Source organism: Meles meles, chromosome 13, assembly GCF_922984935.1.
Source record: "Meles meles chromosome 13, mMelMel3.1 paternal haplotype, whole genome shotgun sequence".
NCBI lineage: Eukaryota > Metazoa > Chordata > Mammalia > Carnivora > Mustelidae > Meles > Meles meles.
The window spans coordinates 2,960,638-2,975,261 of NC_060078.1; the positions used below are offsets into that span (position 1 = coordinate 2,960,638).

A 14,624-nucleotide genomic window follows, 5' to 3' on the forward strand; every position below is an offset into this window, starting at 1 on the left:
GCTTCTGTTTATAGGTTTATCCCAAGGGCTTATCATGGTGTGTGGCATACAGAAATATGTTCAGGATGTGAAACAGGGCACTTCCAGTTGGGACATTCTGAATATGTAGTCCTTGCTCCAGATAAACCAGGGACCAGGTCTCAGCGGCACGGAGCCATGTCCCCACACCTTATTCCCCATGCTAGCGCAGTACCCAACGCACTGTAGGTGCTGAAAATACACATTTGGAGAAAAAAAATTAGCACAACTTCACTTGTAAAGGAGGCTGACCCAAGTCAACTAGATTAAGGGACCCACTTAAAGAGTTGCTTTCACTGGGTACATTTCTGTTTTTATCTGTTACGAACTGATGAACCAGAACTTCTGTTTTAATTTCTGCATCCATATTTGGTTTCTTTATGAGGAATTTCAAGGTCCTTTTTCCAGTTCCAACTATACCGCCCCGGCCCTTACCCTAACACGCACACGGTGACAAAACAGGGTCCTGAGAGCCCCCTCAGCAGAGGCTCAGGGAGTATCACTATTATCTATTATCATTATATACTATATAATATACTATTGTCACTATAATAGTGGTCAGGATAGCAGCAACATCACTAAATACAGCCACCGTCTGATGGCTGTAATGCCACCTGCTCTCCAGGGCACTTCATAGTCCCCTCTCATCAGTGATTGCCTTGAGAGGATGGCACTTTCTTTCTCCAGAGAGGAAACAGAGGCTAGCAGGACCTGTCCAGAATGTACCAAATCTCTCTCTCTCTTTAACATAAAAATATTTATATAGTAAAACAGCATAAGTTCCCCCTCTTATTCCCTCTATTTTAAAAAAAAAATGACAATGTCAAATCAACGTTTTGATTTTTTAAAAGATTTTTAAGATTTTAAGACTTTTTAAAGATTTTATTTATTTATTCATGAGAGACAGAGACAGACATGAGAGACAGAGAGAGAGAGGCAGAGGGAGAAGCAGGCTCCCCACCAATCCTGGGATCACGACCTGAGCCGAAGGCAGATTCTTAACCGACTGAGCCACCCAGGCACCCAACATTTTTATTTTTATTTTTTAACCTATTAAGAGGACAGAAAAAAAAATTAACATTTTCTTCATGTACAAAAGACCAAATGTCTTTTTTCTTTAAACAAAAAAAAGATTTTATTTATTTATTTGACAGACAGAGATCACAAGTAAGCAGAGAGGCAGGCAGAGAGAGAGGGAAGCAGGCTTTCTGCTGAGCAGAGAGCCCGATGCGGGGCTTGATCCCAGGACCCTGGGATCATGACCGGAGCCGAAGGCAGAGGCTTTAACCCACTGAGCTACCCAAGCACCCCAAGACCAAATGTCTTTTTATGAGTAAAGTGCCTCTCTGATCCACGGGGGCACAACAAATCATCTGTTCCTCCAACATTTGGTGATTATGAGGCTTTGAGCTCATTGCTAGGGGCTGCGGACCTCCCAGCTTTGGAAACTGAGTCACTGAAGTCGACTGAACTCAAGTCCTGTTGGGATCCCATTTCCATGTGGGTCTCCATGGAAGGGTCTGCAGTTCCCTGCTCCTGTACTGGTGAGCTTCTGGTTCATCCTTAGGATGGGAGTTGCTTCCCACTCTGATCTTTTTTTTTTCATCCTCTGCCACCAAGCTCCTGGCTACCAGATGGGAAAGATGAAAGGCACAGAGAGCAGCGGCGTCCACGCCCAATACCCAGGAGCTTCCTTTGGAAGCACAGTGCCCAGATGGAGGCGCTGGGGGGGCCTCAAAGCATTTCCAGCACCTTCCTCCAGGCAGCCCCCACCCCGCCCTGCCCCGGGAACTCGCCTGTTTTCCACACCAAGGAGGCGATCATTACTACCGGTCCGACTGCGATCCTTTGGTGTTTGGCTTGTAGTGGAGCACTCCTGGGTTTTGTTCCATCTTTGCATCAACTTTGGATTTTTGTTTTTGCAGAAATGAGCGTGAAGGAGAGTGCTCTGAAGTACATGGAGATGCTCGAGGATAAGCTGCGTAGGTAAGGACCAGAATGTCTTCGCGACCACCGCCGCCGCCATGTGCCCGGGTTCTCGACTGGAACAGAATTTAGTGAACGCAAAGAGAAAGGCTAGCTAGTTTCTGTCATAAGTGAACAAAGAAAAACACACAAAAAGGAGTCCTTTGAATTCCGTGACAGGATTCACGCAGGTGCCATACAAACACCCTCCCTCCCCCCATCCGATTCTTTCCTCCTCTTTATAGAAGGTAAAAGGTGACGATGTTGAGAAGTGTCTGGGCAAGATCACAAGTTAGTTTTCATGTTCCATAAGATGAATCTTCTTTGCCATGTTAAATTCTGAATTCATGCCTTGGTCTGTTTTTTCCTTTTTTCTTTTTCAAGTCTGCAGTGGGTCTTACGGATTTTGACCCAGCTTGTATGTGTTTTGGAACAATATAAAAAAATTGCACATCTCAGGTTCTGTTTTGAATCCCAAATCAAAACCAGCGCGAAAATTCGCGGTCGCCTTTTTTTTTTTTTTTTAACCCAATTAGGAATTCAGATTGGAGAAACATTACGGATGTTGTAGCATGTCAAGATGTTTCTCATTTTTGTGGCTGTGTGCTCATGAAAATAAAGCCCAGCCACCAGGATCTGTTCCTAATTAAGGAAACAAGTATGAGAATGTAATGTGTACTTTCTTCCCCGGGAGTCATTTAGCTTTATGGACTGTTTTTGCTACTCTTCTGGAATTGTTAAATAACACTTTAACTAGGCTATGCCTTCAACCTTTATGGCTCAGATGATGCCATTGGCTAAAATGCTTGTCCTTTAAGAGATACGGAGGTGGGATGCTTTGCTGAGTTCTGCTCTGCGGGGCAGGGAAGGTACTGTGGGATTTGTTCTAAAGCTTGCAAAGCAACTTCTTCCAACCATTCACTGCCTATTTCCCTGCCTCCGGCACCGTAGAAACGGGGAGGAACCATGAGAAAGGTGGGCCGTAGAGAGTGTGGGTAAGGAGGGCACGCAGGAAGGAGCATCCTCCAAAGAACGTTTCCCCTCCTTAGAAAGTAGGACACTCATCTGGGTCAGGTGCTCTGCTCCGAGTCCGTCCTCCCCTTCTCCCATGGGTGCTCGGGCAGGTTTCAGCATCTTCCTGTTGACTTATCCAGCTAACAATTTTAGCCACGAGCACTCCACACACCACACGTTCCACTGGGATGCTGGTCGGCAGTTCGGAGGTAAGGGAACTTGGGCATCGGTGGAAAGACGCCCCTTGAGAACGCAGCTGTACCAGCTTATCCCACTACCTGACCTCCAGTAAACATTTGCCGTCTGCCTCCTTAGCAGTAAAGCTGAAGGACAGGTACTGTCCCCTGGAGTCAGGGTGCGGATTTTATTAAGCAGCAGAGATAAATCCCCTACCTAGTGGGCAGTCAGCAAACATTTTTTCCCTCCACTTCCTGCTGCTTCTGGTCTTCGATCTCCTCTTCCTCGAACGGAGTGAATCGTCCTGCCCAGGACTCATTCGTTTCCCTCTACACCAGCCCCTCCTGCTGAGTATCCAGCCCAGAGAACCGTCCATCACCCGCCTGGACGGGCCCTTGCACCTGGCTGCCTGGGTGGTGCATAGGCTCCCCTCCCCAGCCCTGGCCTCCTGCTCTGGGTCACCGAGTCCTTGGGTGCCCTCGAGCCCTCCCACCTGCCCCTGCTCCTGTGGGTCTGTCTTCTCTCTCGCTGAACCACCAGAAGAGCACATTTTTATGTTTTTCTCTCTCATGTCGCCCTTCCCACTCCACTCTGCAGGTGGCCTTGAGTGAGCCTCTGAAAGTACACATTTGGTCATCCCCATCGTCCTAAGGACAAAGCCCAAACACCTTGCCGTGTCTCCTGCTTCCGTGTGCCTCTGTGTGTCCGTCAGTATCACCCGTCATCACCCTGCGCCCTCCTACTCACTTGTCCTGATTCTCGCATGTTTCCCAAGGCCACTGTGTGTTTCCTCCTGTGGAGAGACTAGTGGAGACAGGGGAGTGGTCAAGGGTTGTTATCCGGGGAAGTATTCAGGTGAGCCACGGAAAATGACTGACAGTAGATCACGTTGACCTGGAAAGATGGCGGGTTCCTGTGGCTCAACCCAATATTTAGGGATTTGGAGTCAGTTCAGGAGGGTCAGATGCTCTGGCCGGAGCCTGGCCTGTGTCCTCCCCGTGGCACACTCCCTCTCACCGTTGCCCTTGCACGTGCCCCAGTGGCTGCTGCTGGCTCCGCCGCCAATGGCCCCACATCTGTCTCCGTCTTTTCACCCTTCCTGCTTCCGCTGTGTCCTCTTCCGAGCCTCCCACGACTCCCCAAGACTGAGAAATGTGCTTGCCCTGAATTCTTTTCACTTTCAAAATGCGGAATGAGAGATACTGGTCATGTCTGTCTTGTTGAGCGCGTGTCCTCTGTGATTTGAAGGTACAGAGCAGTGTGAGGGTGTCCAACAAGCGGTGAGTTCATGGTTGAGTGACCGCAACTAATGCATAGCCCCCCACTCCAGTCCCTTCTTGCATCATCTTCTGCCTCCCTCCCTGCCCTTCTGGTCACGTGGCTGCTTGAGTCGCATACGGTCATCACTCAGGGTCCGCCAACAGCCTCAAATGACCAGAATGGAGGCTGACCCATCCTACAGCCGACTTCCTGAGGGCCGTTTCCTTTGCTGTTTGAAGCTGTAAGAGATCTGGTGCAGATGTGCTTGAACTGGTGTGATAGAAACACTGGCGTAGGAGGGAGGCAGTGGGCGGTAGGCAGAGTTGCAGACAGAGGCTAGGTGAGCCTTAAGGCTTGTGCAGGGAGCTTTACCGCTGCCTCAGAGCAGGAGGCCAGACTGGATGCCATGGGAAGGGTGGGAATGGTCAGGGCCTCCTGCCCCCGCCACCCATGATGAAACTGTCCTCCCCACCAGCCCAGAGAGCAAGGGTCTCGTGATCCCATCACAGTCCCAGTTCTTCCACAAGAACCAGCATCTTAAAACACAAGCCCTGTTTTTTGCACTGAAGAGTTTGCATCATGCTGGGGCTTAGTGAATGCGGCGAGATACTGACCAGAGCAAGGCGAGAGGCCGGTGGAAGTCTTCGTTGCTTACTCACACAGCCTGTGGCCTCTCTCCGTCTTCCAGGGATTTCAAAAGGAAGTGCCTGAGAACTGAAAAGAATGTTCATTTCCCGCTTTGAGTGTACGGAGGACACAATTTATAATCTGTGCTTTAGTGAGATGTGGATCGGGCCGGTCATGATTTGGGAGACAAATCTAAGGGACACAATGTCTTTGTTACTGTCTCAGCGCACACTGAGACAGGCCGGTGGACTCCACGTCCCACTCTCCATCAGGAAAGCCAAGTGAATCAGGACTTAGGAAGCCTCTGATCCCATCAGCAGCTCACGGGGATACCAGCACGGGACAAAACAAAGCAGGCAAATATTCAACAGGGGCTTTTAGTCTATATTTAAACAAAGATTTGCCTTTTAACAGTCTGAGTTCTATTTTAAAAAAGGAGAAAATAAATTCCCTTCTGAATTTGAATGTTTATAAAAATTCACAAAGTTTTTTTCAAAACTTTTTGATCATGGTTTAATTTGCTATCAAACTATGTTAAAGCTGGAAAATAGTGAAGGCGCTTAAATCATTATGTTGTTTTACATGCTTAGGATACCTAGTCAGTCGAGTGTAATTGTCAACAGATAAATAGTAAAATCGTGTATCTGTAAATTACACCCATAAACTCCATTTAATTTACCACACATGAGAATAATATAGACATATATATATAAAAATATACATGTACATGTGCACACACACACATATAAACACACAAATTTGCAATGGAAAAATAAACACATTTCTTACTTTTTCTATCTGTTTTGAAAATTCTCTTTTAGCAACAATGCATTGACTGGAAGTCTAGGAATCAGAGGAAGGTCACATTCTCTCCTTTAATATCTAATCTTCCTATCAGGGGACAACGTAGGCGCTGGGGAGAATATGGCTGGTCATTTCTCTGTGTCAGCGAAAGGCAGAGACACTAACATGCATCTGGCAAATACCCCTTCTTCTCCAGAAGAAAACGAGCTGAGTAAAAAAAAAATAATAATAGGGGGCACCTGGGTGGCTCAGTGGGTTAAGCCTCTGCCTTCAGCTCAGGTCACGATCCCAGGGTCCTGGGATTGAGCCCCGCATCAGGCTCTCTGCTTGGCAGGGAGCCTGCTTCCTCCTCTCTCTCTCTGCCTGCCTCTCTGCCTACTTGTGATCTCTCTGTCTGTCAAATAAATAAATAAAATCTTAAAAAAAAATAATAGTCTGAGTTATAAGTCGGATACATGTATGGCCCTGTTTCTCCTTCTGCAGACAAGACACTACTTGAGCATTTTTCCTTGCTCAGCTTTTTCCGGGATGTTCCTCCTTCCTTCTCTTCACTGGACAGGCAGGAGGGTGGCTGCCCCCAGGATCACAGGGCCAGGCCCAGTCCCTGCTGATTTCCATTCCGTTCCCACGGCCACCACCTCTGACTCGGGAGCCCTCCCTCCCCAGCCCCTGGGTGCACCTTTCTCCTCACGGCTCAGCACAGTACTGCTTCTCTATAAAGCTTATAGCCTTCTCCTGCTTCCTTCTTGGCACCCACGGTGGGAGCGACTTAGGACAATTTGTTGCAATGATTCCTGTCTGATTCTACGAGACTGTGAGGTCCTGGAGAATGGCTTCCGTGCCGTCCATGTTTTGTATTCCAAGGGGCCGGCACGTTGCGTGGCATGTGGTAAACATCCAGGAAAATTGCAGTTACTGCAGGAATGAATGGCTGAACAGCAATTGTATCTTGATACTGTATTTTCAACTATTAGATGCAAAAAGTTAAGGCAGCCTAAGGAGGTACAATGCCCCAGAAATCCTTTTGTCTTGCCATCAGATCTTAATGGTGTATACCAGAATAGAACAACAACAGATCTGCTCTCAAAGAGCTTCCCTCACTTTTTCTTACTCCCTCAGGGCTATGGTCTCCAGAGGCTGAGAGTTAAGGGTGCTATTTTGGGCTGGCCGATTTTCCCTTGTGGCCAAATCTTGCTTTAATTTCCTTTGTCTCCATTATTACATCTTTTCCGTTTGCTGTCTTACCCGAAGCCTCAAAAGAAATATTCAAAAGTTGTATAGATGGGTCGCATCTTTTGCTGACCATATGTTTTCTCTCTAAGCTTTGTGCCGGAGAAAGTCACTGTTGTCCAATGGCAAACCTGTGTCCCTGGCTGGTGTACACCAAGCCCTCCGCCCTATGGCTACGGCACAGTGGTTCCATTTAACCTCGTGGAATCTCTCGTATGCATGACTAATGGGAAACTGTCTCTTTCTTCTAGCCTTCTCGGGTTCTCTTGCTACTTTTTTTTTCCCCCTACAGTTGACTATGAAAGCTTTGTCAGTATGGTTCCCGGGATTATAGGTTACTTTTGTTTCCTCGTGCTCTTCCGTGTTTTTTCTTAAATGCTCCCCCCCCCTTGGAGTATGCATCATACTTTTATAATCAGAAAACCGAAAAACCATTGAAATTTGTTTTGAATATAGAAATCGTTAGATATGTCTTGGAAGGCTTTCTTAGTTTTAGAAGGGACTGTCAGACACACATCGGTTTCATCTGAAATGTATTTTGAAATTTAGAGACTGGTTTTGCACAAGGCGATCTGCTTCCTTTTTTAAAAAATTAGTGATTAGTTTCTAATTATCTTGAATATTCCATATGGACGGCTTGATGGGAAGTGGTGGCTGGGAGGACTCTATCTGCTAATGAAAAGCCAGAGGTGAGCAGGGAGAGAGAAGTCCTATTGGTTTCCTACCTGGATCCCCGACTACCTCTCAGCTTGCTTGTGTGGATGGCTCTGGTTTCACGTCAGAAGTCAGGAGAAGCTGAGTCAGACAGCTCGCTGGAGTTGGGAGTACCCATCCGGCAAAATGGTGTCGACCTTCTGTGTGAGGCAGCGTGCGGACTGCGGCTCTCAGGCGTGCCTCAGAGACCAAGGTCCGTTCCTTCACCCACGGCTGCCAGAGCCTGTCTGTCATGGCCAAGGGCAAGAGGTGAGGACCGACCAGCGGCCCACAATCCAATGAGGATGGGAATCCCAGCTGAAGACGGGGCCCTTGCTTCTACCCACTGCACACACGGGCGTCCCCTTGGGTGTGGGAAGCACGTTTTAGAACTCGATTTTACACTTTCATTTTACCTACTTAACTTTTGTCCTTGAAAGTAGTCTTGGCCTTGAACTGTTTTATATGTACTTAGTGCTATGTGTATACAAGTTCTGAAACAAATACTGCAGTGCCTGCTTGTGATCGCGTTACACGAAGTATCAGAGACAGGGCCCCAAATAATATTCCTTTACTTCTTTTCTTTTCTTTTTTAAATTTTCTTTCCCGTGTTCCAAGATTCATTGTCTGTGCACCACACCCAGTGCTCCATGCGACACATGCCCTCCTCAATACCCACCACCAGGCTCACCCATCCCCCCACTCCCGGAGGTCACATTTGGCAGACGTCCACCCCCTCCATCCACAAAGGAAAAAGGGAGTTAATTCTACAAGAAAAGGGGTCAGCACTCAGGCTTCCCAGAGACGATGGAAGCAGAGCATGGAGACTGAGAAGCAAGGGTCAGAATATGCAGAGAAGCAGGAATCTAAAATGTGGTGGCAGCGAGTGGGGACATCGGGCTTGAATTCCTGAGCCTGATTCGGGCGCCTGACCCTTAGCAGCAGAAGAGCTAAAAGCCCAAGAGTCCGCTTATCCTAGGAGTGTATTCCAAACCCCACAGAGCAATGCTAGCTCTCACGGGAGGCGTGGCGGCTGGGCGCCCTGAACAATGAATGGAATTCTTTGAGATCCCACATAGAATGCCCGTTATGCCAAATTATGCAAGGTAATTTTGAAGTTCCTGTGCACCTGGGACAATCCATTCCCAACCAGACTGAACTTATTTCAAGAGCTGTTAAGGGAAATGAGTGTAAGAAATGGCAGCCGAGCCCCCTCCCCCATCTCGGTCCAAAGGAAAGGAAAGCAGACCCCACGTGGACACCGCCATTTGTTTTTTTCATACTTTCTTATTCCGGGGCTGACATACGCCTTCCTGCTCTCTTTTCTAACGGGCACACGTCAGAGGAGGTCTCCACGGACCTCACGTCCTCATGGCGAGCTCGGTGCCCTTCTCCTTGCTTCTGCACACATCCTTGACCCTTTTCTGCTTTGCCTCTGCTGTCTCAGAATGACGGAGATTCTCAGCTTCTTCCTCCCCCCCTCCCCTGATTAGGCGTGACCCTCCTGCTTCCACCTTCATTCCTCGCTGGGGGCTGTGAGTATCAGCTCCGTCTCTCTCGTTAGCAGGAGACTTTTCATCCCTGCCTGATGAACAGGCTCTCTGCTGGGTTGAGCCCTGTCTGTCCTTTCTGATTTTCTTGATGTAGATGTGGCCCACAGCAGTTTCTCCCTCTTCTGGCTCCTCTCTTGTCTTCTGGCTTTCTCCAGCCTGCTCTTTGATCGCACTGCCTGGGGACAGGAGTTTTCCTTTTAACTGTGTGTGTCCTGCCTTCTTACCTCCATGGCCTGCTCAGGAAACACTCAGGACTTCACCCATCAGTTGATACATTTGTAGCAAGTTCACATTTCTCTTCCAAGAACACACAAATGGGTCCTACACCCCTATACAGCTGACCCTTGAACAACACAGGCTTGAACTGTGCAAGTTCACTTATATACGGATTTAAAAAAAATAAATCCAGTAGAGAACAGTAAATCTATTTTATCTTCCTTATGATTTTTTTTCACTTTTTAAAAATTTCTTTTCAGCGTAACAGTACTCATTGTTTTTGCACCACACCCAGTGCTCCATGCAATACGTGCTTTCCCTAATACCCACCACCTGGTTCCCCAACCTCCCATCCCCCCGCCCCTTCAAAACCCTCAGGTTGTTTTTCAGAGTCCATAGTCTCTCATGGTTCACCTCCCCTTCCAATTTCCCTCAACTCCCTTCTCCTCTCCATCTCCCCATGTCCTCCGTGTTATTTGTTATGCTCCACAAATAAGTGAAACCATGATACTTGACTCTCTCTGCTTGACTTATTTCACTCAGCATAATCTCTTCCAGTCCCGTCCATGTTGCTACAAAAGTTGGGTATTCATCCTTTCTGATGGAGGCATAATACTCCATCTTGTGTATGGACCACATCTTCCTTATCCAATCGTCCGTTGAAGGGCATCTTGGTTCTTTCCACAGTTTGGCGACCGTGGCCATTGCTGCTATGAACATTGGGGTGCAGATGGCTCTTCTTTTCACTACATCTGTATCTTTGGGGTAAATACCCAGTAGTGCAATGATTTTCTTTTTAAAAATATTTTATTTACCTATTTGTCAGAGAGATAGAGAAAGAGCACAAGTAGACAGAATGGCCTGCAGAGGGAGAGGGAGAAGCAGACTCTCCACTGAGCAGGGTGCCTGATGTGGGACTCAGTCCCAGCACCCTGCGATCATGACCTGAGCTGAAGGCAGCTGCTTCACCAGCTGAGCCATGCGGGCGTCCCTCCTTAAGATTTTCTTAGTGCTGTTTCCCCCTCCAATGTGGGGCTTGAACTCACAACCCTGAGGTCAAGACCTGAGCTGGAATCCAGAGTCCGATGCTAAACCGACTGAGCCACCCAGGCGCCCCATAAAGGTAGTTTTTCTGAGAATATACTGGAAAGTCCTCATGAACACATTCATGACAAATGCAAAAACATTCTTCATATGGCTGTTACCAACCCCTCCGGGATGCAGACTATATTGTAAGAATATGGTATCAAATACACATAACATACAAAATACGTGTTTATTGACTGCTTTTTTTTTTTAAGATTTTATTTATTTGACAGAGAGAGAGTAGCAAGAGCAGAAACACAAGCAGGGGGAGTGGGAGAGGGAGAAGCAGGCCTCCCACGCATGTGGGGCTCGATCCCAGGACCCTGGGATCATGACCTGAGCTGAAAGCAGATGCCTAACAACTGAGCTACCCAGACACCCCATATTGACTGTTTTTGTTATCCAAAGACTTGCAGTGGGTTATCAGTAGTTATGTGGGAAGTCCGAAGTCCTTCATGGATTTTCAGCTGTGCATTATTCAAGGGTCGACTGTATGTGAAAACCATTATAAAAGTAATTCATTATTGGATTCACCTACTTTTAAATTTTGGAGCAATTTAGCCTATTGTCTCACTTTCCAAGAGAAGCAATGATCCCTGATCGATCTAATAGGTAATCACTGATTATTTACACTTAATTTTTAGCCTTACTTCATCTTGTACCAGAAAAACCTTAAATATATTTAAAATAATAATTCTTAAACACATACAGAAAAAAATAGTACATGAAGTATAACAAGATGGCATGAATTTGTAAAGAACAGGCCAAAAAGGATGGAAAAACAAGAATAGGGAAACACTGGTTAAATTTATATGGGATTAGTGTCCACAGCAACCTAGTTTACTATTTTAGAAACTAAACTGAGGAAGACTGGTGTGTCTTTAAAACAAAGTCACATTTTTATAAGTGTATGTAAATGGTTAATTTATAATAAACCTGGTGGATTTATATCTGGCTTACAAGTCACTACCGTACTGTCCAGTTTCTGAGAACTCTACTAATGAATTTTTGCTCAGAAATAACTTTTCCCCCAGAGATGTTGTTACGATGAAGTTAGTTTTCAGAGCACTCAGATCAATTGCAAAAGGCCCGTACACAGCTCTTCAGAAAGAGAGAGTAGAGCTCTTGCCTCTAGAAACCCAAGTCCTCCAATCTGGCGTCTTTTCTTTGGGGCTAGAAGAAAAGCTGCCACCGCCTGAGGCCCATCTGGCCACTCCACCCGGTCCACGGAGTGGGACCAGGACCCACTCTTTCCTCCTACGTGTACTGACCAGCAGCGCCTAGAAGCCAGAATTAACACAGAGGGTCTCCCTGCCCCGGAGATGGTAAAATCAATTCTCAAACATTCTCTCTCTTGACGATTATATAAATAACCTGAGACATTTTAATTTTTAAAAAGTTTTCAAAATTTTTAACTGCATTGTAGTTAACCGTGTAACCCTAGCTTCAGGCATGCAATATGGTGACCTAACACTTCCACACAGCCCCTAGTGCTTGTCATGGCCAAGTGCGCGCCCTAAGCCCCATCACCTGTTTCACCCATCCCCCCCCCCCACCCCTCTTCCCTCTGGGAACCACGCATTTGTTTTGTTCTTTGTAGTTGAGTCTCTTTCTCGACTTGTCTCTCTCTCTTATTTTTTCCCCTTTGCTTATTTGTTTTGTTTCTTAAATTCCACACCTGAATGAAATCCTACGGTATTTGTCTTCCTCTGACTGACTTATTTCCCTTTGCCTCATACGCTCTAGCTCCATCCATGGCAAGACTGCATCCTTGTTGATGGCTGAATAATATTCCACTGTTTATACACACTATGTCTTCTTTATCCATTCATTAATTGGTGGGCATCTGGGCTTCTCCCGTATCTTGGCTACTGTAACTAACGCTGCTGTAAACATAGAGGTGCCTGTATCCCTCTGAACTGGTGTTTTGTATTCTTTGGGTGAATACCCCACCGTGTGATTGCTGGGTCATGAGGTCGTGTGGGCTCTGCAACCCTATTATCTGGGTTTGAGTCAGTTACTTTTGAGTTGTGGGCTGCCGCTAGGTCAAGAAATCTCTTCACAATCCAATTTTCTGTTACTAAAATGGACCAGTAGTAGAGAAAGATCAAGAATGTTGCTTATATACAGTAAGGGCTTAATAAACGCTAGTTATTATTAGCTTAGTAGCAACTAGGGCACCATAAAAAGTATAAAACCAAAAAAATCTACATTAAAAATTATTTTAGGAGTCTCTGGGGGGTTCAGTCAGTTAAGCATTAGACTCTTGATTTCAGCTCAGGTCATGATCTCACGGTCACGCGATGGAGCCCTGTGTGGGGCTCTGCACTGGGTATGGAGCCTGCTCGAGATTCTCCCTCTCCCTCGCACCTCCCCCTGCCCCCTCTGCTCATGCTCTATCTCTACGCAAATAAACAAAAACAACCTTATTTCCTGAAGCCAGAAGAGAGTCCGTTATCTTCCTGGTAAAATTATGGGGAGAAGGGAGATGCTGGCTTGTAGTTAATAGTCTCCACCAAGTGTCCACCAACCCTTGCCGATCCCCCAAACACAGCTGTTTTCTGCCGCTTGCCCCTTACCCAGCCGTTAGCACTTCCCGGAGGGGGTAGGGAGGGAAAGCAATGCGGTGACTGTGTTCTTGTTAATGGCCGTGACAAAGGTTTAGAGTCTCCCATGGTTTCTGCGACCAAGTGGCTAGGATCCTGGAGCAAACTTCTGTCTTTAGAATCAGCCTGGCTGGTTGTGGAGTTTTTGAGACCGAGGAAGGTTTGAGCTCCCGGGCTCCAGAGCTCAGGCTGGGAAGAATTTACCATCCCTTCTTTGACTGATGGAGCTACAAGGCACCTCAGCTTGACCCTCTGTAGACCTCATGCCACAGTCACCGCAGGGATAGTGTTTTTTGAGAAAAGCCACTCCGATATACTTGCTTCTCTCCCTCTGACATTTTCCGTCGAGCAAGCAAAGGCCTTGCACTAGAGAAGGGCGTGGCAGAGGGGAAGAAGAGAAAGGATGCGCAGAAGCCCTCGGGGCCTGTCCAGTGAGGGGCTCCGGAGGGGTGTGGGATCTTTTCACTTCTCAGTGCAGCAGGAGGACTCTGGGGAGCAGAGCGACGTGGTACACGAGAAGACAGATTTTTGATGGCCCGCTCAGAGCTCAAAGAGCACAGGCATAGCTGTGAGGAGGTCACAGACACATGTCAGCCCCATTCTCTGATGCGTCCCGGCTTCATTGGACATAGCGCCGTTTCAGAAGTAGCCTGAAAAAACAAGCCAACAAAGGGACGACCGTGATTTCGACTAATAGAACGGAGAATAGATAGGAGGTTGATTATAATTTCAAACAGAAGGACCTGCCAGCAGATTCTCCGGTGGCTTGTGCAGCTCAAGCCAAAGTTCTTCTGCTTTCAACGTGTGATAGGATCACTCTGTCCACTGAGATCAATTAAGAAATCAACCAGTTTTCAAGGAGGCTCACGGCTTGGCCGGATGCCCAGTGATTCCTGTTTCTTGCCTCTGTTACGCTTAGGTGGCTGAGAGGCGTGACTTGTGATCACGAGGGGACACAGGACAGAGGTGATGTCCACCAGGCTCCATGAGCCTGTGTGCCCATTGGCCCCCCAGATAGGCCCGCAGGCTTCAGGGTGTATGCACTGCCAGACTGCCTGTCACATTTCTAAAAAGGCGATTATAATGAATCAATAGGGAATGTCCACGCTAAGGGGATTTTTGCAAACTCAAGAGAAACCATTATAGCTTGAGTGTTTTTGATGCCTTTTGGCAGGGAGTTGAGAAAGCTTAAAGAAAAATTAATTGCTGTATCAATGGAAACCCCAGTAGGTAGATATCCAATTTGTCATTAATTAAAACGAGAAGACTTTTAAGGATTCAGGGAAGCGTTGTCAAGATCGTACGATAGTTTAATTTGCTAACACGGTATGAACCTGTTAGCTTCAGCCATATGATTAATACAAGCGAAACTCCT

At 47.0% G+C, this 14,624-nt stretch overlaps 1 protein-coding gene across 4 annotated transcripts in view; it reads left to right on the forward strand.

Moving 5' to 3' along the window:
- The window catches only part of DISC1 (DISC1 scaffold protein), a 383,714-nt gene that overhangs the window by 294,787 nt on the left and 74,303 nt on the right, over positions 1 to 14,624 (forward strand). For 2 of the 4 annotated variants that reach the window (XM_046027933.1, XM_046027931.1), the window contains exon 10: positions 1,944 to 2,004. The exons of 1 other annotated variant lie outside the window; for it this stretch is intronic. In XM_046027933.1, the coding sequence (XP_045883889.1) occupies positions 1,944 to 2,004 (61 nt within the window). Of the gene's footprint in view, positions 1 to 1,943; positions 2,005 to 14,476; positions 14,480 to 14,624 lie in introns of all 4 variants that reach the window. One more of the 4 variants, XM_046027930.1, reaches the window with a different exon arrangement.